The 24,549-nt window shown below is 39.0% G+C and overlaps 1 protein-coding gene across 1 annotated transcript in view; it reads left to right on the plus strand.

The window, feature by feature from the left end:
- The window catches only part of LOC125101578 (uncharacterized), a 179,719-nt gene that overhangs the window by 148,854 nt on the left and 6,316 nt on the right, over positions 1-24,549 (plus strand). Inside the window, exon 3 of the mRNA XM_047731980.1 lies at positions 4,734-4,778. Coding sequence (XP_047587936.1) covers positions 4,734-4,778 — 45 coding nt within the window. The remainder of the gene's footprint in view (positions 1-4,733; positions 4,779-24,549) is intronic.

The raw sequence follows: 24,549 nt of genomic DNA on the forward strand, positions 1-24,549 counted from the left end.
TGCCTTTGGTGATGTTCCTAGGAAGATGTTGCTGCGGCTGACGTCGAAGAGGTTGCTGCCTGTGTTCTCCTCAAGGATTTTGATGGATTCCTTTCTCACATTGAGATCCTTCATCCATTTTGAGTCTATTTTCGTGTGTGGTGTAAGGAAATGGTCCAATTTCATTTTTCTGCATGTGGCTGTCCAATTTTCCCAACACCATTTATTGAAGAGACTGTCTTTTTTCCATTGGACATTCTTTCCTGCTTTGTCGAAGATGAGTTGACCATAGAGTTGAGGGTCTATTTCTGGGCTCTCTATTCTGTTCCATGGATCTATGTGTCTGTTTTTGTGCCAGTACCATGCTGTCTTGATGATGACAGCTTTGTAATACAGCTTGAAGTCCGGAATTGTGATGCCACCAACTTTGGCTTTCTTTTTCAATATTCCTTTGGCTATTCGAGGTCTTTTCTGGTTCCATATAAATTTTAGGATGATTTGCTCCATTTCTTTGAAAAAAATGGATGGTACTTTGATAGGAATTGCATTAAATGTGTAGATTGCTTTAGGTAGCATAGACATTTTCACAATATTTATTCTTCCAATCCAGGAGCATGGAACATTTTTCCATTTCTTTGTGTCTTCCTCAATTTCTTTCATGAGTACTTTATAGTTTTCTGTGTATAGATTCTTAGTCTCTTTGGTTAGGTTTATTCCTAGGTATCTTATAGTTTTGGGTGCAATTGTAAATGGGATGGACTCCTTAATTTCTCTTTCTTCTGTCTTGTTGTTGGTGTAGAGAAATGCAACTGATTTCTGTGCATTGATTTTATATCCTGACACTTTACTGAATTCCTGTACAAGTTCTAGCAGTTTTGGAGTGGAGTCTTTTGGGTTTTCCACATAGAGTATCATATCATCTGCGAAGAGTGATAGTTTGACTTCTTCTTTGCCGATTTGGATGCCTTTAGTTTCCTTTTGTTGTCTGATTGCTGAGGCTAGGACTTCTAGTACTATGTTGAATAACAGTGGTGATAACGGACATCCCTGCCGTGTTCCTGACCTTAGCGGAAAAGCTTTCAGTTTTTCTCCATTGAGAATGATATTTGCGGTGGGTTTTTCATAGATGGCTTTGATAATATTGAGGTATGTGCCCTCTATCCCTACACTTTGAAGAGTTTTGAACAGGAGTGATGCTGTACTTTGTCAAATGCGTTTTCAGCATCTATGGAGAGTATCATATGGTTCTTGTTCTTTCTTTTATAATGTGTTGTATCACATTGATTGATTTGCGGATGTTGAACCAGCCTTGCAGCCCTGGAATAAATCCCACTTGGTCGTGGTGAATAATCCTTTTAACGTACTGTTGAATCCTATTGGCTAGTATTTTGGCGAGAATTTTTGCATCTGTGTTCATCAAGGATATTGGTCTGTAGTTCTCTTTTTTGTTGGGATCCTTGTCTGGTTTTGGGATCAAGGTGATGCTGGCCTCATAAAATGAGTTTGGAAGTTTTCCTTCTATTGCTATTTTTTGGAACAGTTTCAGGAGAATAGGAATTAGTTCTTCTTTAAATGTTTGGTAGAATTCCCCCGGGAAGCCGTCTGGCCCTGGGCTTTTGTTTGTTTGGAGATTTTTGATGACTGTTTCAATCTCCTTACTGGTTATGGGTCTGTTCAGGCTTTCTATTTCTTCTGGGTTCAGTTGTGGTAGTTTATATGTCTCTAGGAATGCATCCATTTCTTCCAGATTGTCAAATTTGTTGGCGTAGAGTTGCTCATAGTATGTTCTTATAATTGTCTGTATTTCTTTGGTGTTCGTTGTGATCTCTCCTCTTTCATTCATGATTTTATTTATTTGGGTCCTTTCTCCTTTCTTTTTGATAAGTCTGGCCAGGGGTTTATCAATCTTATTAATTCTTTCAAAGAACCAGCTCCTAATTTTGTTGATTTGTTCTATTGTTTTTTTGGTTTCTATTTCATTGATTTCTGCTCTGATCTTTATGATTTCTCTTCTCCTGCTGGATTTAGGGTTTCTTTCTTGTTCTTTCTCCAGCTCCTTTAGGTGTAGGGTTAGGTTGTGTACCTGAGACCTTTCTTGTTTCTTGAGAAAGGCTTGTACCGCTATATATTTTCCTCTCAGGACTGCCTTTGTTGTGTCCCACAGATTCTGAACCGTTGTGTTTTCATTATCATTTGTTTCCATAAATTTTTTCAATTCTTCTTTAATTTCTTGGTTGACCCATTCATTCTTTAGAAGGATGCTGTTTAGTCTCCATGTATTTGGGTTCTTTCCAAATTTCCTCTTGTGATTGAGTTCTAGCTTCAAAGCATTGTGGTCTGAAAATATGCAGGGAATGATCACAATCTTTTGATACCGGTTGAGACCTGATTTAGGACCAAGAATGTGATCTATTCTGGAGAATGTTCCATGTGCACTAGAGAAGAATGTGTATTCTGTTGCTTTGGGATGAAAAGTTCTGAATATATCTGTGATGTCCATCTGGTCCAGTGTGTCATTTAAGGCCTTTATTTCCTTGTTGATCTTTTGCTTGGATGATCTGTCCATTTCAGTGAGGGGAGTGTTAAAATCCCCTACTATTCTTGTATTATTGTTGATGTGTTTCTTTGATTTTGTTATTAATTGGTTTATATAGTTAGCTGCTCCCACGTTAGGGGCATAGAAATTTAAAATTGTTAGATCTTCCTGTTGGACAGTTCCTTTGAGTATGATATAGTGTCCTTCCTCATCTCTTATTATAGTCTTTGGCTTAAAATCTAATTGATCTGCTATAAGGATTGCCACTCCTGCTTTCTTCTGATGTCCATTAGCATGGTAAATTCTTTTCCACCCCCTCACTTTAAATCTGGAGGTGTCTTCGGGTTTAAGATGAGTTTCTTGTAGGCAACATATAGATGGGTTTTGTTTTTTATCCATTCTGATACCCTGTGTCTTTTGATTTGGGCATTTAGCCCATTAACATTCAGGGTAAGTATTGAGAGATATGAATTTAGTGCCATTGTATTGCCTGTAAGGTGACTGTTACTGTATATTGTCTCTGTTTCTTTCTGATCTACTACTTTTAGGGTCTCTCTTTGCTTAGAGGACCCTTTTCAATATTTCCTGTAGAGCTGGTTTGGTATTTGCAAATTCTTTCAGTTTTTGTTTGTCCTGGAAGCTTTTAATCTCTCCGTCTATTTTCAATGATAGCCTAGCTGGATATAGTATTCTTGGCTGCATGTTTTTCTCATTTAGTACTCTGAATATATCATGCCAGCTCTTTCTGGCCTGCCAGGTCTCTGTGGATAAGTCTGCTGCCAATCTAATATTTTTTATCATTGTACGTTACAGACTTCTTTTCCCTGGCTGCTTTCAGGATCTTCTCTTTGTCACTAAGACTTGTAAATTTTACTATTAGGTGACGGGGTGTGGGCCTATTCTTATTGATTTTGAGGGGGGTTCTCTGAACCTCCTGGATTTTGATGCTTGTTCCCTTTGCCAGATTAGGGAAATTCTCTCCAATAATTCTCTCCAATATACCTTCTGCTCCCCTCTCTGTTTCCTCTTCTTCTGAAATCCCAATTATTCTAATGTTGTTTCATCTTATGGTGTCACTTATCTCTCAAATTCTCCCCTCGTGGTCCAGTAGCTGTTTGTCCCTCTTTTGCTCAGCTTCTTTATTCTCTGTCATTTGGTCTTCTATATCGCTAATTCTTTCTTCTGCCTCATTTATCCTAGCAGTGAGAGCCTCCATTTTTGATTGCACCTCATTAATAGCTTTTTTGATTTCCACTTGGTTAGATTTTAGTTCTTTTATTTCTCCAGAAAGGGCTTTTATATCTCCCGAGAGGGTTGCTTTAATATCTTCCATGCCTTTTTCAAGCCCAGCTAGAACCTTGAGAATCGTCATTCTGAACTCTATATCAGACATGTTACCAATGTCTGTATTGATTATGTCCCTAGCCTTTGGTACTGCTTCTTGTTCTTTTTTTTGTTGTGAATTTTTCCGCCTTGTCATTTTGTCCAGATAAGAGTATATGAAGGAGCAAGTAAAATACTAAAAGGGTGGCAACAACCCCAGGAAAATATGCTTTAGCCAAATCAGAAGAGATCCCAAATCGTGAGGGGGGAGAAAGGGGATAAAAAGGGTTCAGAAAGAAAAAAAAAAAACAACTATTAAAAAGAGAAAGCCGATAAAGAAAAAATATAAAAAGGAAAAAAATATATATATATTAGATAAACTATTTAAAAAACGTTAAAAAAGAAAACGGTAAAAGTTAAAAAAATTTAGCAGAAGAAGAGAAAAAAAAGTTGAAAAAGAAAAAAAAAAATAAATTAACTGCAAGGCTAAAGAATCATGGGGAGAAAGCCATGAGTTCCGTGCTTTGCTTTCTTCTCCTCTGGAATTCTGCCGCTCTCCTTGGTATAGAAACTGCACTCCTTGGTAGGTGAACTTGGTCCTGGCTGGGTTTCTCATTGATCTTCTGGGGGAGGGGCCTGTTGTGGTGATTCTCAAGTGTCTTTGCCCCAGGCGGAGTTGCACCTGCCTTACCCGGGGCCGGGCTGAGTAATCCGTTCCGGTTTGCTGGGTTTGCTTTCGGGAGCTTTTGTTCCCTGAGCGCTTTCTGTAGAGTTCTGGATGACGGGAATGATGATGGCGGTCTCCCGGTCTCCGGCCCGGAGGAGCCGAGAGCCCGGGGCCCCACTCCTCAGTGCGCCCTCAGAGAACAGCACCCAATGACTCCCGCCACCCTGGCCTCCGGCCGCGCTCCGAGCTGACCGAGCCTGCGACCAGTTCAAGGTAACCCCGACCTGAGAGTCACTCCTCGGCTCTGTCTCTGCAGCCGGCTTCCCTGTTCTAATACAGGTAAGCTCTGCGACACTCAGACTCCCCGATCCTTCTGTGACCCTGCGGGACCTGAGGCCATGCTGACCCCGCCTGGGCTTCACCCCGGTTAAGCCTCTGGAGTGATGTCCCTCAGCGGAACAGACTTTAAAAGTCCTGATTTTGTGCTCCGTTGCTCCGCCGCTCGCCGGGAGCTGGCCCCTCCCACCGCGGTCTGTCTTCCCGTCACTTTGGATTCACTTCTCCGCCAGTCCTACCTTTCAGATAGCAGTTGATTTTCTGTTTCTAGAATTGCTGTTCTTCTTCTCTTCAATCTCCCGTTGGATTTGTAGGTGTTTGCAATGTTTAGATAAGCTATTTAGCTGATCTCCCGCTACCTGAAGTAGTCTCAGCTGCTACTTCTCCGCCATCTTGATTCCTCCTCCATTGTATTTTTAATAAGGATTTATTTATTTACTTTAGAGAGAGTAAGAGAGTGTGCACACTCAAGCACAAGGAGAAGTGGGGGTTTGGGGTGGGGAATCCCTAAGCCAACTCTACGCTGAGCACAGAGCCCCCAGTGGGGCTCCAATCCACCACCCATGAGATGACGATCAGAGCCAAAACCAAGAGTCGGCACTTAGGCCGAGCCACCCAGGCACCCCTGCACTTCACATTTTGAAGGTGGAACATATGGTTACAGGGTTAAGGTCTGTTGTGGTGGAGTCACTGGAACAAAACCTGAATGGAGTAGGTTGAAGAGAGGATGAGTTAAGAGGAATCAAAGACAGTGCTTACAAATAATCTTTTGGAGAGTGCTGCCCTAAAGAGGAACAGAAAAGAAAAAAGTCTGGGAGGAGATAGCGGATTGAGGAGAGGAATTTTGGTTTCTTTCGTTGTTTATTAAGAGGAGAAAAACTACAATACATTAGGTTGCCAGTGGGAATTACATAATAAAAAAAAAAACTGATGATGCAGGGCAAGTCAGAAAAATTACAGAAACTATGACCTTGAGCAGGTGAAAGTGCGTTTTTTTTTTAAGATTTTTTTATTCATTTGAGAGAGAGAGAGAGAGAACACGAGCAGCAGGGCGAGACAGAGGATGAAGCAGGTTCCCCCCTGAGCCAGGAGCCCTACATGGGGCTTGCTCCCAGGACCCAGAGATCATGACCTGAGCCGAAGTCAGCTGCTTAACCATCTGAGCCATCCAGGTGCCCTATGAAAGTGGATTCTAATGTAAAAGCAGAGGTTGACTTTCATTAGGTGAGGGACAGATCATCAATAGTAACACGAAAGAACATGGACATGCCGTCACAGATTTAGGTAAAGTGGTTGATGTGGTCATCAGGTATGGTAACTAATGTTTAATTAGTTGTTGTAATTTTCAATTATGTCTACCAACATTTCCTCCCAACCCTGTATTCACATGCAGTTTCTCACATCAGGGGGTTGAATCTGTTTTCCATCTTTTGAATCCACCAGGTCATATGCCTTGCTTTGACCAATAGAATCAGTTTGGGGTGATGTTTGGGATTTCCAAGCACAAGCCTTAAGAAATTGGGATATCCGACTTCCTCTTTCTTAGAGCGCAGCTGTTTTGCTCTATGGAAATCCAGGCTACTGAATACTTAAGGGACTCATGCAGAGTTATGGAGGATGAGAGGCCATCTTGGAGATCTAGGCTAGCCTGGCTCCCAGCTACATAACCCTAGCAGCTGCACATTGTGTATAAGAAGTTCCCCGTCATACCCTGACTAAATTCCTAGTCATTTTTTGTGTTACACCATTAAGTTTGGGGAGCGTTATTAGACAGACATAATTCATTGAAATATTGGTGAAATTAGTTTTTTTTTTCACTTGAAAGTAGAGTTTGAGGAAGTGTTAAAATTTGAGGGGAGAAAAAAAGACATGAAAAAGTAAGAGAGTAGGAGATTTAGAGAACAAATAGTACGATTGTTGGGAAACACGAGGGTGAATTTGAAGGGAAACTGTCAGTGTGTCTGTCTCCAGTCACATTCAGCTACACCGGTGCAGGCTTGGACCTGGGCGAGGTGAGGGTTGGATTTCAGCAGATTGGGTTTGTGACAGGTGAGTATAGTGAAGGGAATGGAAGGATGTCGAAGGTTGACAAGAGAGGTATTATAATGAACAGCCATGAGATTCTATCTTATAGGCAAATAAATCTTATATTTTCAACTCCTTCTCTGCTGGTTTAAAAGAAATGACATGCTTTGTCAATCCACATTGAACTCTACTGGGAAAGAAAGAATTTGGCTCTCCTCATAACCATCCTTACCTTTTTTTGTAAGAAAGTGAGGAAGTAAAAAGTAAAATATTTGTTTTCTAGTACCTGAGGAACACCTTGTGCAGTCATTTTTATGAGTTATTATGGATTATAAACTGTTAGAGTTTCTGTATGTCATTTTGAAAATCCTTAATAGAGCATAGCATAGTGCTTTGCAAGGTAATCTAGAAAAAAATTACTCAAGTAAATTAATAAATGAATGTCTCTTTTAATGCTATTCTGGTTTTAAAAATAATTATTTAGTGGAAAGGGCAGACTTAATTAAATGTGAACTAGTCTAGTTGTGTGGTCAGGCTAATCAGGACACTTGGTCAACAGTAAACACGGTATTGGTCTGTTGGCTGGGTGAATGAATGATCTTTCTGGTAAAACTCACATTCTCATGAAGTGAAGAAAAAGCGAACTCTGCTAAAATTATTTTCCAACAGTTTTTCACATACATTAATAAAATTTCTAATAGAAGAGGGTTTTTTTTCTGAGAGAGATAACAGTCTGACATTTCAACTTTTCTTCAAATCCTATCATCTTGATTTCAAGAAAGTGAATAATAACAGTTTCACTTTTAAATCCCCACTTCTTATATTTGTTGCAATATAATTGCACTGTATTCCTAAAAACATAGGTGCTTGGGTGAATCATTGACAACCTATGAGCTATCATAAATCATACAACTTCTTTTCAAATGTTTCATGCTGTGAAGTAGTAAAGTTTGGCCTATTTTGAAGTGTTAAGACATGTTGCTTTAAAGGGATTTTTTTTTTTCTGATGTGAATGGATACAGACTTGTCCATTTCGTTCCAGAAAATGAGTAAAAGTCTACTAATGTACCTCCACTTCAGGAAGATTCCAATTTCATGACCCAGCCAAGACCCAGCCAAGAGGGCAATTAAGATTCCAGAGGTAAGAAGTGTATAATCTGCCAAGGATAGACAACTGATGATACTGTGCTTCACTGTCCATTAATGCTTTCTTTCTTCAGAGAATTGCCATTATCAAACTTTTCAGTTATTTTACCAGAAAAGAGTATCACTTACATAGAATATTGTGGTGAGGGGAGAGTTCATTGGACAGCTACTAACATATGAAATATGATTTAGTCCAACTGTTTCAAAACCTGGTCATAGGAATTACCACAGATGCTATTGTAGAATTAAGATCCCTGGCCTCCCCCCCACAAGGATTTTAATTCAGGTGGACTGGGGAGACACATATAACAAGCTCCTTGGATGATTCTTCTCTAGCCAGTCTGGCACTGGTTTACTGACAGGTCTTTAAAAGTCACTGATTTATTCAACTGAAATACATGGCATGTGCTTACTGGTGTGACTCTATAAAAGGTGACACGGTAATAAATATGTTCTTGTCTCTGCATGAAAGCAGATGCATTTATGACTGCTGCTGTCAAGTAGAGAACAACTGACACTTTTAGTCTAGCATTCAACTTTGCAAATATGTGTGGCCACCATTGGGTGTCAGTGGATTTCTGTTCATCTCCTATGAGACGAACTTCTCAATGATTCAAGAGAAATCAGCATCATACATAGCTCAGTGGTATTTCCCTTTTTGGTTGTCATTCTGTATGGAACATGTTGCTTCTTCAACACCCACCAAATCTATGATTCTGAATTAGAAAGCCACAGCCCCCAAGGAGTACAGTTGAATCTCAGAGTTGTAGGAAGAACACATGTATATGTTGAAAGTCATATCCAATGTTATACTCAAATTTTTAATTGGGATGAAAGATTGTTTTTAGAATAAAATCTACAGAAAATAGAGCTTAACAAAACCTTGAATAGTGGGACTACACAGAAGATAATGAAGTCCTCTGGGAACACCCCCTCTGGCATGATATATCAAAATTGGCAGGGATTACAAAAGCATTCATGTCCTATGGGTATCAAGGGAAATGTATTACAAAACATGGATCAACATGGCTTATGTGATCGTTGATCGTTCTCTTAAACCTTAAGGCACCATGGGTTGTAGCATCTTTCAGCAGCCCTGTGACTCACTTCTTTTCTTCCCACCATCATTTTCCAGCTCCAACAGCCCCTTGCCTCTTCCACTGCTTCTACTCAGGTCCTAATGATACTCTGCCCTGTCCACAGTCAGGATGATTAAAAGGAAGACACTGTTGCCCAAGAGGAGCTGTCACTTGAGTCCTTTGTATTGACTTTCAGATTAATGAGATAATTGTAAAGCTCTATTTCACCATCTCAGAATAGTCCCCAATTGAGTGTTGAAGCCATTTACCCTGAAGCTTAACCCATAAATTTGTAGTGACAATGAAATAAAGATCCAGTGAATTATGTGCAGTATCAAATGCCTATTACATTTGGCATTTGGAAAATGTTAAACCACTGTAAAATAGCTGAATTTCACTTGCCAAGCATTTCCATTGCCATGATCTTTTGTTAGAAAATTTCTCAAAGCCCATTAGGGAAATTTAATGTTAACAAGGAAACATGCATACACGCACGTATTTCATGTCTTCGAGAGTCAATCACCAAAATTTCCCTCCTTTTCTTTGCCATTTTAGTAGCAAGGATAGAAGATTCTGAATTTAGGTGAGAAAAGCATATGGTTCATTTCCAAGTCTAAATGTTCTCTTTCATGAGTTGGCAAATTCAGATTTGTATTTTTTTATCAATGAAATATACTTTATTTTTTAATTTTATAATGGTTTCATCTGAGTATAGTTGACACCCAAGTTACATGAGTTTCACATGTACAAAATAGTAATTTGACTTCCCTGTACATTATGCTATGGTCAGACTTCTATTTTTCTAGCAGGAAAGTAAGATAGAGAAAGGTCACACAGCATATAAATAACACATCCAATGTTAGAAGCCAGACCCCATTTTATTCAGCAAATATAGGTGAGGTGTATTATGTGCTAGGCACAAAGGTACATACTTCCTTCTCCAGTTTCTCATTATCTGCTTGAGACAGTTGAATGACTGACAAGGTCACTGCACAAGTATACACATAGATCCCTAGAAGGTTGAGTAAAAGGGGCAGCTTAGAGATGACTTCCTGGAGGAGGTGGCATCTAATGTGACCTCTAGGAAGCGTATAGGAAAAGAGAAGTAGAAAGATATTTCCAGCATAAGGAGTATTTCCTCAGGCTCAGAGACTAGAAAGGGCAGACTGTTCAGGGAATTCTATCTATCTCCTCTCCCTGGAGCATGGTTGGTGGTGAGTAGCAGGAGTCATGGAGAGATAGACTGGGCTGGTGAGAGGTCTCGAAACTTATCAATTTTAGAAACTAGGAAATTATTGTGAAGGCCTTTGAGGAATCACTGGAAGTGTTTTGACAGAGGAATAAAGATATGTAATTTGCATTTTAGGAGCAATTATCAGACTACAGTGTGAATATTGGATTGGAGAAAAGGAGAAAAAATGGGCAGGACAATACTTCCTCAATCACAATAAAAAGGCTTTTTGTGAAAATTTTAAAAAGGCAACCCTTCCTGTCAGAACATTGTTATAACATTGAGAATTTATCAGAACAAGACTCTCTTTACTGTCGTTTGCCAGAAAATCATTGACCTAGATATGGAAATCTACATGATACACTGTGACACCTTTGTGTAATACGTTGCCTGTGCAACTGGCCTGGACCACACATTGCTTCTAGGAACCCTAAACTGGAAGACTGACTTTGTACAACTCTTGAAAATGTACAAGCCACTTTCATAAACATTATTTATTTACTCTTCCTGATGAGCCTGTGAGGTAGTTTCAAAAGGTACTATTTTTATCCTCATATGTAGATGGTGTGTTAAAAATTGGATTAGAGGAAATTGGGGAGATTATTTCAATTTCCTTTTTCAAATCTTCACTAAGAGGGGAAAAAACTCTACGAAGTAACATTCCTTTTTACTGCTAAGTGTTAGCACCTCTTTTTTCTAACTATCTTTAAAAAGAAAGAATACAGAATATTGGAGTTGAAATCCTCTGGTTGCTCAAAAAACAGACACAATTAAGACCATAAATTATAATTGCATGGGAGGGAAAATCTAGGTTAGGAAGGCATCACTGTATTTACTCATGTCGGGAAGTCTGAATATGTATAATACAGCATTTACAAGCTGATTCTGAATGATGATCATACATAGTGTGAAGAAATCCCTCAAAATTCTCAAGCAGCCTTGTCATTGTTTACAGGTGAACATCATGTGAATGAATTCCAATAAACAATGCTTAAAACATAAAGGTAAAGATCCAGGCAACATAGGCATTGATTTTAGTGCATTTAGTGGTTTATATGTTTATCTCCTCCACTCAAATAAGAGATTCTCAAAACAAGAGCTATTTAATTTTTTAAAAAATATTTTTACCTAGAAATAAAAAGCAAACTTCAATTACTTTTCAATAAAGTAATTACTCAGCAACATTCTTGCTATCTCAAAAGAGAAAAATATGCAGGTTTGTCATGGCCCAGATAGCAGACCACTGCTCAGCATTCTGGTAACTGAAGAACATACAGATGTGAACTTTATACCATAATTTAAAACAGACTGGAAGATACTATAACTTTCCATAGATAGTCATTTAATTATTTCCAAGGAAATACCATTCTTCTTAGATTTCAAGTGTTTCAAATATTGTAATACACCATAGTTTTGCAATAAAATGTTTAGAGAAAAGTAATTTCAAAATTTTTTGCCATCTGGAAAAAAAGAACAGGACATTTTTTTTAAGAGCTGAGTTGTAATGGTTAGACTTCTTTTGATTACAAGTGCATGAAAATCCAAACCAAACTGGTTTTGTACCAAAATAGAATTTATTGCCTCACCTAACCCAAAAGTTCAAGAATAAATCTAGCTTTGGTCAGAACTTGACCAGACTCAGATGACATCATCAGGACATGGTTTTCTCTGTAACTCTTGGCTCTGCTTTCTACTTATTGTAGAAAATTATTGTTCAAATCACAGACAAGGTTGACTTCATGCTTGTAAGTTGGCTGCCACAGCTCCAGTACTTCACACTTCCAGGTTCCCACCACGGAGGGAAAAGAGGATGCTTCTCAAAAGCTGAACTAAAACACCTGGAGAGTGAAGTCTCAGCAGCTGTGATTGGCCACCACGGCTTACTGTGGTGAGACAGAGAAGGCACCCTCCCATCCTCCTATGGTTCTGGTCTTAGATCAAATACACCGGTTTGGGAAGCTGGGGAGAGTTAGTGTCTCCTAATGCACAAGACCTAATAATGGCAGAGAGGTGCTTCCCCCAGAGCAAAATGGTGATAACATTATTGCTTTTGGTTTAATGCTCTCTGGGTAAGTTTTCAGCTACATGAAAGTAAGGACCTTACCAATTTTGCTCACCATTTTTTCCATTATTTATCATTTTATCATTTATTGAGAACCCGTACTGTGTCCAATATAACAGAAGCCAATAGGTATTTACTAATTAGATGGAGATAATAACAGTATGCTCTCTTTTCCACTAGGATGAATAAAGATGAGCCAGAGTAAGAATTCTTTTAGTCTGTAGTATTTGTGTTTCTGCCACCCAAGTGCTAACCAGGCCCGACCTTGTTTAGCTTCTGAGACGAGACAAGATCGGGCACATTCAGGGTGGTATGGCCATTGACCATAGCATTTTACATTCTTGATGACCTCTCCTTCTTAGGACTCATCCTTCCTTGTTTTGATGATTCTATCCCATCCAGTGTCTGCTCTGAAGAGTTACGCTTCCCCCAGTATCCCCATTGGTAGTTCCCAGCTGTCCATTCCCATTGTCACTGTGATAGTCTTGATCTTTCTTATCTGTCACCTGTAAAAGTTATAGCCTCCTAATTAGTTCTTCTACCTTTTCTCCCTCTCTTCTCTTCAACTACATTGCTTTCAGAATACTTTGCTTAAAAAGCAGTTTGAATATTGTCATTTAACAGCACTCATTTCCTATCATCTCAAGTGAAGTTCAAACTCCTTAGTACTCAAGCGACATCCTTAACGTATTACTGTATCTCTTTCCCTTTCCCGTTTGTTCTCAAAAACACTCTCAATGCCCTAAGAGGAAGGATTATGTCTAACTTGTTGTCTTATTTTATTTGGCTACTTCTCTTTCTAGAACCTATATTGATGGTTTTCTGCATAATATACCACCAATAACTAAAAGTTAATGAATAAACAAAAAAAAATATACCACATTAAGTGTACAATGGTATTTCTGGAATTTCATCTTTTGGGGATAATAAAGAGCAAAGATATATCCAGTGAGTAGAAGGTTCCTTTTTCTGTAGTTCATTGTAGCCGGTTCTGAAGAAAGTCCACATTCTACTTCTTGGTGGCTTTCAGAGACTTTTCCCTAAAATCAGATTTTAATGCATAATATTTGTACAAAGGGAAGAAGAAAGTATGTCCATCTTGGTTTTGAAGATGCTTTTTCTCTCACTTATAGCATCATATCACACATATAGCACAGACTATGGTCTGATATCTCTTAAAAAATCATTCCTGGGTAATTCACTTAAAAAGTAAAAACCCCATGTTTATGTAGCTACCTGTCAGGATATTTCTACTCACACATAAAAAAGCATGTTAATTCAATTGGCCATTTTCAGCGTTGTGCCCCAGGCTTGTGACTTCCCGTTAGTTTGAATGAAGGGCACTTTGTTTTTCTTGAAACACAAAATAATTGAAAACAGGTTTCTGAGCATAGGTTAGCCCCATAATCAGCAGCCTGAGAAAGGAGAGCAGGGTTGCCCTCTGACTGGGACACCACTATTGACCCATCAGCATCAGACTGAGGTCTAAGAGTCAAACTCCACTCTTTTTGGCAGTATAAAGTCAACTATGCATCATAGGGTCTCATCACACATTCCATTAATTCATCAAGGGAACACTAGATAGTGTTGACATTTATGATCCAACATAGATTTTACTAGGGTAGATCTGCCAGGTCTTTTAAAAAATAATTAACTGTTTCCTTTAATAAACATGTCTTCATGATGATGCTTTTATAATACTGACTGAAATAGGGATGTATGCTTTATTTCTTAAAAGAACAAAACACATAAATTATAAATCAGAAGCTGACTTGGTCAAGCAAGAAATTGAAATTCTCCTCACACAGTGTTCAGTGGGTTTTTGCTAGAATGGAGCCTCCAGTGGCATTAAGTCCAGGCCATTGTCTAATGATGGCTTGGGTAAACATACATCCACAGTTGGAAGCACTGTGGCCTTCAATACAACCACATTAATAACAAGGGAAGCTTAGGGATGCCTGGGTGGCTCAGTTGGTTGAGCCGCTGCCTTCAGCTCAGGTCGTGATCCCGGGGTCCTGAGATCGAGTCCCGCATCGGGCTCCTTGCTCAGTGGGGAGCCTGCTTCTCTCTCTCCCTCTGCCTGCCGCTCTGCCTGTGTTCTCCCGTGTTCATGCTCTCTCTCTCTCTCTCTCTGACAAATAACTAAATAAATAAAATCTTAAAAAAAAATAACAAGGGAAGCTTAAATAATAATGAACATTTCAGGGTGCCAGGGTGGCTCAGTGGGTTAAGCTTCTGCCTTCAGCTCAGGTCATGATTTCAGGGTCCTGGGATCCAGCCCCGCATCAGGCTCTCTGCTCAGTAGGGAGCCTGCTTCCCCTTCTTTCTCTGCCTGCCTCTCTGCCTACTTGTGATCTCTCTCCCTGTCAAATAAATAAATAAATAAAATTTAAAAATAATAATAATGAACATTTAATGTTTGTACTTTATATATTACTATCATTAGGAAATCAGAAAGCATCAGAGAATTGCCTCATCCCAATGGCTCAACCAAATGGTAACTTCCCATAATTTTCCCCATTTCCTTACTTTAGGTGTGTCTGTGGCCCATAGAATTTCCTTCACACTAGTAGGGGTAGACAGTGTAGATGGTTAATATACGTTCTCTGGTTTTCGGGACCATCCATGTCAGCAATACAGAAGCTAATGAAAAGCAACACAATTCATGCAAACTGTATGTGTTGTGTTATAGAATTTTGAATTGTCTTTCCAGATTCTTGATTAACAGATACTAAAGCCTGTTACCCATTTCCAATGCCCTTCGCCATTTTGTAGTTAAGAAGGCAAGTGTTGGTTTTTTTGTTTTTTAAATCTATACTGGATATACCCTGACCTGCAGAGTATTTTTATTCAAGGTACCTATGAGGGTATCATTTCAAATGCTTTCTCCTGCTCCTCCATAAATACATTTTAATTCTTGTTATGGCATGTTTATTAATTTTGCACTAAATCAGAAGCATATTGGTCAAGAAAAAAGAAACTATTGAAGATCTTAGCTACTTTTCTTTCTCATAAAAGTCTATTGCTCATATAACCTCTTAAAATTCATTTAAATCTGTAGAAACACTAGGTATATTATGGCATAGCTCTACTCCTATACCTTTGAGCAGCTAGATTTTTTTTTCTGTCCACTTGTTTTTTACATAACACGTACCCAAAATGTCTGCTTGTAACATCTAATTCAATCCCCCACCCCAATCCTAAAGGTCTAAGTTACTAAGTCCAGTGTACAATGAACTAATATTTTGTATACAAACATTGTTCTTCATTTACATAGGGTTTTCATTGGTCAGTGACTATTCAGGACTTCTAAATACCTCATCATATTCCTCTTGAACTACTAGAATTTCCACTTGCGGAAAATTGGACATATGCATGACACATATTTAAATACAACTTTCACAGTGACGTGAAGAAAAATAATTGAAAATAAAGTTGTATTCATTGGTAGTTTGTTTCTTTGGTTATGAAGCATGTTATTCTAAATAAAAGTGTCCAAAAATATGAAGGAATAAGATCACTGATGCCAACTATTACAGGATATATAAATACTTGAGTAAATCCTTCTGAGAGGGAAAAACGCTTTCAAATTCTCAACTTTTCAGAACAGAAAGAGTGTTGATTCTGGCGTTGACTATAAACCACCTACGTATCATTTTTCATGAGCTACCAAGAGATGAAGCCAAAGGGCAAAAATGTGTACTGAAATCCCCTGTTGAGAAGATGAGGAAAAAAAAAAAAAAAAGAGAGAGAGAGAGAGAGAAGAAACCCCCAAATAATGGAAATATTGTCTGCATATTTAATAATTCCTGACTATGCCAACCGAGAAGTGAGAATTATAAATACTCAGTCATATTCACGTCTTGTATTTCATTTATTGTTGATTTTGAAAAACACAAGGCAGCCTGGCCTACATTTTACCCGTGTGATTGACAGTGTGGATTTGTCCAAGTTCAGCTCCAGGGAAATGAAATTTTTTTTGTTTTAATCCACAGACTTTATTCCCCTGAACCATATCACTAGAGAGAAAAGGAAAAAGGTTAATGCCAAATCTCACTGTTTCTGCTCTTGACTATATATCTCTATCCAAGGCCATGTTCTAACCAGAACATGATGTTATTACTCTGTTAGCACAAATGACAAAGTCAGTTCTTTTAAATAAAATAAGAGGAACACTATTTGATATTTTTATCTTAATATGTATTTGATTGACTCCTGTGAACTGCCTTCCTATTTCTAAGAAATATTGATCTTCTTCCTTATAGAACACTTTCAAAGAACCTCAGTCTAGCCAAATCTTTGGGTAGAATTTTTCCAGTTGTGGTGTGTAGTTTATAGAGAACACTGTTGCAAGGAGTTCTCATCAACCTCCAGGGACTGTTTGATCTCCTAGGTGCCCAGTACTAAAAAACTTATGTTAAATCCACCATATGTGGTTATTAGTTATTCAGTAACTGTACTTATGCAGTTATTGAAAAGTGTGTTTAAAAAGAATTTTAATATTATGAAATAATGCTTTCTGTAAGAAATGATGCTTTTCTCCAATAAAAAGCAAAATACATTATTTTAAATGTAGTAGGAACTTAATTACGTATACAATACATGAAAAAAGACAGGAAGACAGGAAAGAAACATTTCAAAGTAGGAATATTGGTTGCAATGGATGTGGATCTATGACAATTTCTTTTATCTTTTGTACCCACACATCCTCAAACCTTCTTCTCTTCCTCTGTTACTATTTTGGGTCCACTGGCTAATGAGGCATCCCAAAGTATGCCCAGACCTCCTCTCTTCCTCAGTAGTGTCAGATCTAATCACTGTACTCCAGGATCCCTTTCAAAGTATTTCTTCTAGCTTGTTCTTTTCCTCTCAATCCTTGCTATCACTGTCCTAAATCAGATATTCTCCACCTCTTGTCTGGGCTGTGCAACAGCCTCCCACCTTGTCTCCCTACCTCTAGGCTTGCCCTCTCTGGAGCCTCTCTCTACAATATAGTTTAAGAAATCTAGTTCAGGTGGAGATATCACTACTGTAATTCTCCTCCTGATATCTCTAGAATCCAGTTTCTTAGTGAGGCAGAGAATAATCCTTCTGTGGCCGAGACCTAACCTCAGTCTTCAGCCTCATCTTTCTCTCCCCATATTTTGCCGTATACTATAGAATGTATACATTATGTACTTTCATACTTCACAGGTTTTATCAGGCTATTATGCCCTGAATAAAGTTTATTCTTACTGGAACTTAGAACTAAGGTAGCTTTTCCTTTCTCGAGCATTTTTATCTGAACCAAGTTAACTAAATATCTCTCCCATAAAACCCGTCCTTCTCAGTTAGCTTGTACTGTATAATATTAAATTGATTTACTTGGAAATTTGTTTCCTTCACTAGATCATAAACTTTTGGAAACAGAGATTGTGAGTAACTCATAATTCATAAGCACACTGGTGCTTAGCATGGGTCTGAAATAGAGCAGGTGCTCAATGAATGTCTGAGGTATCAACTTACGGTCACCTAAAATTAATTGTAGATTCACTATGTTGCTCTACAAAAATAACGCTCAAGCATATCAAGAAAAGTCAAACAGATGTTGAATACTGCAATTGGGCAGTGCTTTCACTTATTTGGTACAATTACTAATATCTCAAGAAACCAGTTAACCTTTTGATGTTTCTGCCTGTTATTCTATCATAGAGAACTCATATCTGGAAGTTCCTCAGAGATGTGAGGTTCAAAGGAGACATCTTCTTTAAAGCTGCATCATAAAAACATAGGCAACAACAATGTTTCACAAATTAGGTGGGCACAAGGTCAAACACTGTCTCAGTTCTACGTAGGTTTTGTGGCTTGGAAACTTCTTTTAGAGGCATCATATTTTTCCTAACACTTACCTAAAAGGACATACCTAAGGTTTGGAAATCAGTAGGGAACATCCATTCCTGAGGACTTTCCAGTACTTTGTGGTTCTGGTCAAGATGTCAAAAGAGCTGTGCCGTGTATCCTCTTGGTCTGGTCCCAGGCTTCGCAAAAGAAGATCCCTGAGATCCAGGTTCAGATACTGATTAACCACAGGCTTTGGGGGAAGCACATTAAATGCTTGGGTTTCAATTTCCATCTCTGTGACGCATCAACATCAATCTGCTCCGTGGAGAAGAGGTTGTCTGTCCCACAGAGCAAGGCCGGACTGTTGCTTTCACTACACATTTTAGTCTCAGAAACTACCTGGCAGAAGCATAGAGCAAAAAAAGCTCTGCCTTTTAGCATGGATTATCAGTTATTTAAGATACTTGTCAGAAATTATACCTATCATGTCAGTTTTTTTCAGGAATGAGTCATATTTGCAGCAGGGCTTCTGTTTCATTTTTGCCGGCCTCTGCTAAATGTCTATGCTCCAAAAGTTATCAAGACCTGTAACCTTCTTTCATCTTTCCAAGAAGAATTTTACAGCTTATTTTTTTCTTTTCCTCATAAGCCAGATATTAGATGTCTGTTGCTTGCACATATTATTTAAATAAATACACAAATTGCATTCAGTATTAACAATTGGAAAAGTGTCTTTGAAAGGTAGTGAAAGCATTTGGATAGTCCACAAAGAATTAGGCTAAATATAATAATTTTTTCTTGGCCCCGAACTGTATTACTTCATGATCAAACATTATTTGTCAGAAATAAGAATTGAATACAAATGTTCTAAATGCATTTAACTTGCTGCAATATTATCTAGGATTAAGAGAATCAACTGAAATTTTCATTATATTTTAAAATAAGCATTTTAATGGCATGTGAGGTGATGATATAAGAAAAATATTACCATGATTATCTGTGTGAGGGAAATATTACAATGGACAATAGTAGATTGTTCTAATCAGTCATGCTTATTTTATGGAGATAAATATGAAAAATAAAGAAATTTATTCTAAATAATATAATCCATTCCCATGGATCAGTTATGACTGTCATATCTTGGGCACTTTCATTACATTATAACTAGAAAACTAAATAAGTGCTTATTAGAGCCAACTCTACTGGTCAGACTTTGCCATGTGGAGAATATACCACCTATTCAGAAATTCCCGATTACAGAAATTCTTAGATGTTTTAGAGGAGAATGATTATTAAAGAAAGCAGGTAGCCAAATGTATTTAAAATAATGTAACATAACCCCCGATGACTTCTGAAAATTAACAAGCCAAATGTCTTATTAAACTATCCTATGGAGTCAGCCTATTCAAAAGAGTGGCATGGAAAAACTACTTAGAAGAAGGCAGTTTTTGTCCTTAAAATTGAAACACTCTAAGTGCCGATGCATAGATAGTACCATGCTAGGAGGCTTAAAGAACTCAGGTCAAATTTCAGGGGTGGTGGATGTCTGGCTTGCTAGGGGGGTCAATCATCTCTCTTCCCTATTTAGAAAAATGAGTTAGGGAGTTTTTGTAAGGTGAGGTTGTCATGTAGTTGTTGGAGGAAAAATTCAGGAACTAGAAGGATAGATAAGGGGCTGGCATATATCATGGTCTGCCTTATACATTGACTAGACAGGTGGGAAAAATCAGAAAAGACATAACATGGCCCCTTTGATCAGGGGTCAGCAACCTTCCCTGTACAGGGGCAGACAGAGAATATTTTTGGTGCTGTGGGTCATCACAGTTTCCCTTGTAACTACTCAACTCTGCCACATAGCAAGAAAGCAGACATAGACAATATGTAAATGAATAAACATGACTTTATTCTAATATAACTTCATTTATGGATACTGAAATTTAACCTTTATATCACTTTCTTGTATCATGAAATCTTCTTTTGACTTGTTTTTGACTATTTAAAATTGTAAAACCATTCTTAGTCTGTGGACTAAAAACAGGCAGCAGGCCAGTTTGGGCCTATAGGCCATGGTTGCCAACCATGGTTGCATTAGATGAATGGATGGTTTCTTGTCTGGATGGAAAAAGAAGGCTTGGAACAGACATGGCCTGGGGAGCACCCACATCCCACATCTCAGTGCCTGTAGCAGATACCACCTGGGCAGATCACAACCAGTTCTGTTTGGACCAGGACTCAGGGACACTGTGGGTACCACGTAGTGGCAAGCAGTGAAAACACAACTCTTCTAAACTCTGAAGACTGGTTTGTTGTGTAGGTCTTCATAGTCAATGCTTGTCTTTCCCCAAGGCCTGGAAACTCAGGAAGCCCAGGGCTCTATCAATCACATTCACTGCTCTCTGCCAACGCTTAGCTCTGCTGGGCACATAGTAACTATCCTTAACATATTAGATGAACTGAACTGAACAGGGATTTCAAAGGGACCCATGGAGGGCCCAATATATTCCAAATGCATCAATTCTGATGTGGAAAGAAAAAATAAAATAAGAGCTATGGCAGACACAGCTGCTTATTTACTTAACTAGCTAAAAAGTCACATAACAGATCTGAGTGACTTTGACAGCTCACTAAGAGGTCAAAAGTACATTATGTAGAGGCAGGTCTCTGTCTTTTTAACAGGATTTCATAAAGTTGCTGCGTCCATATAAAGTTCTCTATAAACTTTAGCCGATATATAAAGAACACCACCAGAATGAGGCCTAATGAAATATGTCTGCTTCAGCTTCAGTACAGAAGCTAGGCTCATTCTCTGCCACTGAATCAAATTAGCAGCAGATGGTAATTGGGACCAGATGAAATTTCAAAAGGAAGAGATGCAGGACATTCCAAAGTGCACACTAAACCTTTTTCCACAAAAACTAATGTCAAGGGGCGCCTGGGTGGCTCAGTGGGTTAAGCCTCTGCCTTCAGCTCAGGTCATGATCTCAGGGTCCTGGGATCGGGCTCTCACTCAGCAGAGAGCCTGCTTCCTCCTCTCTCTGCCTGCCTCTCTGCCTATTTGTGATCTCACTCTCTCTCTCTCTGTCAAATGAATAAATAAAAAAATCTTAAAAAAAAAAAAACTAATGTCAATAATAAAGACATCGTATTCACCCAACTTAGATACAGCAACTACCTCGAAAGTGAAGCAATTCATTTTTACAGATTGACATCATTACATGTTTGGGGAAAAATTAATAACAATCAAAATACATGCAAATTATGAACCAGAGGTGAGTTCTAGACTGTGTACCAGGATACAGATGTTTGGGGACTTACAATGGAATTCCATGGAATGCTTTTTTTGGGGGGTGGGGGGCCATGACAGCACACATTCCCACACTTAAAATAGGGCTCTAGAGGGAAGGCAACTCCATCTCAGACTGGGACTCAAAATGGGGTGAGTGTGCTAGAGAACACCTGAGGTAGTCTTCTGGACAGTCGCAGGACTGCTCAGTGCTAAAACAAAAAACCAGATGTCCATGATCTCCCTCACTACCACACTTGTAGCTTCTTGTCCAGGTTATCATTGACCCTACACTATCTGAATGTTGGGGTCACAGAAAGAATGCAGACTTGAGGCTGTGGAGGGCCTGAGGGGGACAATAGGTGGGATGGAGCCCCGGGCAGGAACCCTGAAGAGGTGAGGAGGGGGTACAGGAGGCTCTAACATCTCTACGGGCAGACCAGCCAGTAACCCAGCCTGCCGGTTCCAACATCATCTCATTTTAGAGTCCATTAGGGCCAGTATAGTGCACTTCATGCTACCCTGTAGAACTTATTACCGGGAATGCTTCTGCCATCGGGAATACTATAGTCTGACATTCTGTCCCTTTGCCTCATGCCCCTGTCCTTCCAGTTTATATGTCCCTGTGAATTTTTCTACTCCACATCATAACTTTCCACTTCTTGCCTATCCAGCAAGGCCTTGTTCTTCCTTTCCTCACTCTCCAAGGTAGAACTGATGGCTTGTTGGGTAACCAACATGTAAAAAGCACCAGTGCAGCATAGGAAATAGAGTCCATGGGACTGGAACAGCATTATCTGGTGACATGTGCTAGCTGCAGTTGTGGTGAGCACAGCACAGCATAGAGTGGTATACCTGACACTAATGTGATCTTGCATCAGCCATTCTTCAATTAACAAAACAAAACAAAACAGGCTCTAGTACAGGTGGATGACCCCATCTAATCCCCTTCAGTCCTTCCTGTCTGGCAAAATCTTGTCTCTCTGCCTTTTTTAGAAATGCCTTTCTGTATGTAACTGACTATTGTTGCATTAAATCTCCCAGGTCAAAACTGAGTCTACTCACACCTGAGTCTACTGATGCCACATGAAATTCAGCCCCAGCACTACCTGGAAATCATTCATTCACTCCACAAGTACTTATCCAAATAAATAAATGGAGTTAAGTCACTATTTCCGTAGTACATTCTCTGCTCAGTGTACTCAGATCTAATTTATTTTATATTAAATCTTATGTGACAGAGAGCAGGAGCACAATCAGAGGGAATGGCAGAGGGAGAGGGAGAAGCAGGCTTCCTGCCAAGCAGGGAGCAGGACTCAATCCCAGGACACCAGGGTCATCACCTGAACTGAAGGCAGATTCTTAACTGACGGAGACACCCAGGTGGCCCTCAGATCAATTTCAAATATCCTTTACTTTCCTCAAACGTAGGCCATCTTCACTTGCCCAGCAGATATGCTGGACCACAGCTCACAGAGGAGCAAGAAAGCAGTGATCGAGCCTCTCACAAAACAAAACAAAACAAAACAAAACAAACCCAAATCCTTCCCCAAAAATCTTCCCATTCTTCCTTTTCCTCTTCCTACCTCTTATATGGAGAGAGGTTTCCTTCCCAATCTCAAAGGAAATATACTTTCTGAGATGTCTTTATTGAGAGAGAGTTAACTTCTAGTCTTGATGGACTGATCCATCCTTGCCGGTCTCCTCCTGACCCCTCCTCCCTGTCCTTATGAGGCACCCAACATCTTTTTTTTATGGTTTGACTACATCTTTTTTTTAATGGTTTTTACTACAGAAGCATGTCCAAGAGCACATATAACAATATAACTTCCCACATATCCGCCACCCAACTTGTACAATTATCATTGGGCGGGTGTGATACACTGGGATTCAAGTGCAAAAGCCCCTTTAACACATCTTGCCATCCATCTCTGAGACATAGGCTATGTGTGCATGTCAAAGCTCTCACATTTCTTTGATATTTATCACCTGTGCTACACACTTACTCACAACAGGTGTATGCAGCCGTGGTGTCACAAAGGCACGGGCCTTTAGAGGCTGTTGGCAATCAGTTCTTCTCTGCCTTATAGTCCACCCTGAGGAACCATTTGAGTGAATTCCACAACCCCACACAAGAAGTCATCTTACAGAGCAAACTCAGGGCAGAATTTCACTGTCCCTGAATCACTCAGTAACTGTAATATGCAAAAAGTATAGAAGAACACCATATTATGTTGTTAAAGACCTGACATTGTGTGTTTTCAAATATTTAGAAGGAAAATATGTCCTCTTACTTTTCAAATAAACTACTGTGTTTCACCTATAATGGAGTAGATCAAACACTCCCCTCTTTCCCAAAATGCCATTAAAAGTAAAAGATTAGATGAAAACCGCTCAATATCATTAACCATCAGGAAAATGCAAATCAAAATCAATATTGACCAAAACTTCACACCTACAACGATGGCTAAAATCAAAAAGAATACAAATGTTGGTGGGAATGTGGAGAAATTAGAACCCCCATGCACTGTTGGTGGGAATGAAAAATGGTACAGCTAATTTGGAAATAGTGTGGCAGTTGATCAAAAAGTTAACCATAGAGTTAACATATGACCCAGCAGTTCCACTTCTTGGTATATACTCCCCAGAAATGAAAACACAGGTCTACACAAAAACTTGTAAACAAATGTTTATACCTACCTTATTTATGAGGCCAAAAGACGGAAACAATTCAAACATCCATCAACTGAGAAATGGGTAAATTAAATATAACATATTCCTATGATATAGTATTTTGTGGAATAAAAAAGACCAACCCATGCCACAACAGGGATGAACCTTGAAAACATGTTAAATGAAAGAACCCAGTCACTCATGGCCACATATGACTCCATTCACATGAAGTGTCCAGAATAGTGAAATCTACAAAACAGAAAATAGATTCGTCTTAGAGCTCGAGGGAGGAGAGAAAGGAGAATGAGAGCAAAAGTTTGTGGATTTGTTTCTCTTAAGTCATGACAACGTTTTAAAATTGACTGTGGTAATGCCTCTACTGAAAATCA

This window comes from Lutra lutra, chromosome 6 (assembly GCF_902655055.1).
Source record: "Lutra lutra chromosome 6, mLutLut1.2, whole genome shotgun sequence".
Lineage (NCBI taxonomy): Eukaryota > Metazoa > Chordata > Mammalia > Carnivora > Mustelidae > Lutra > Lutra lutra.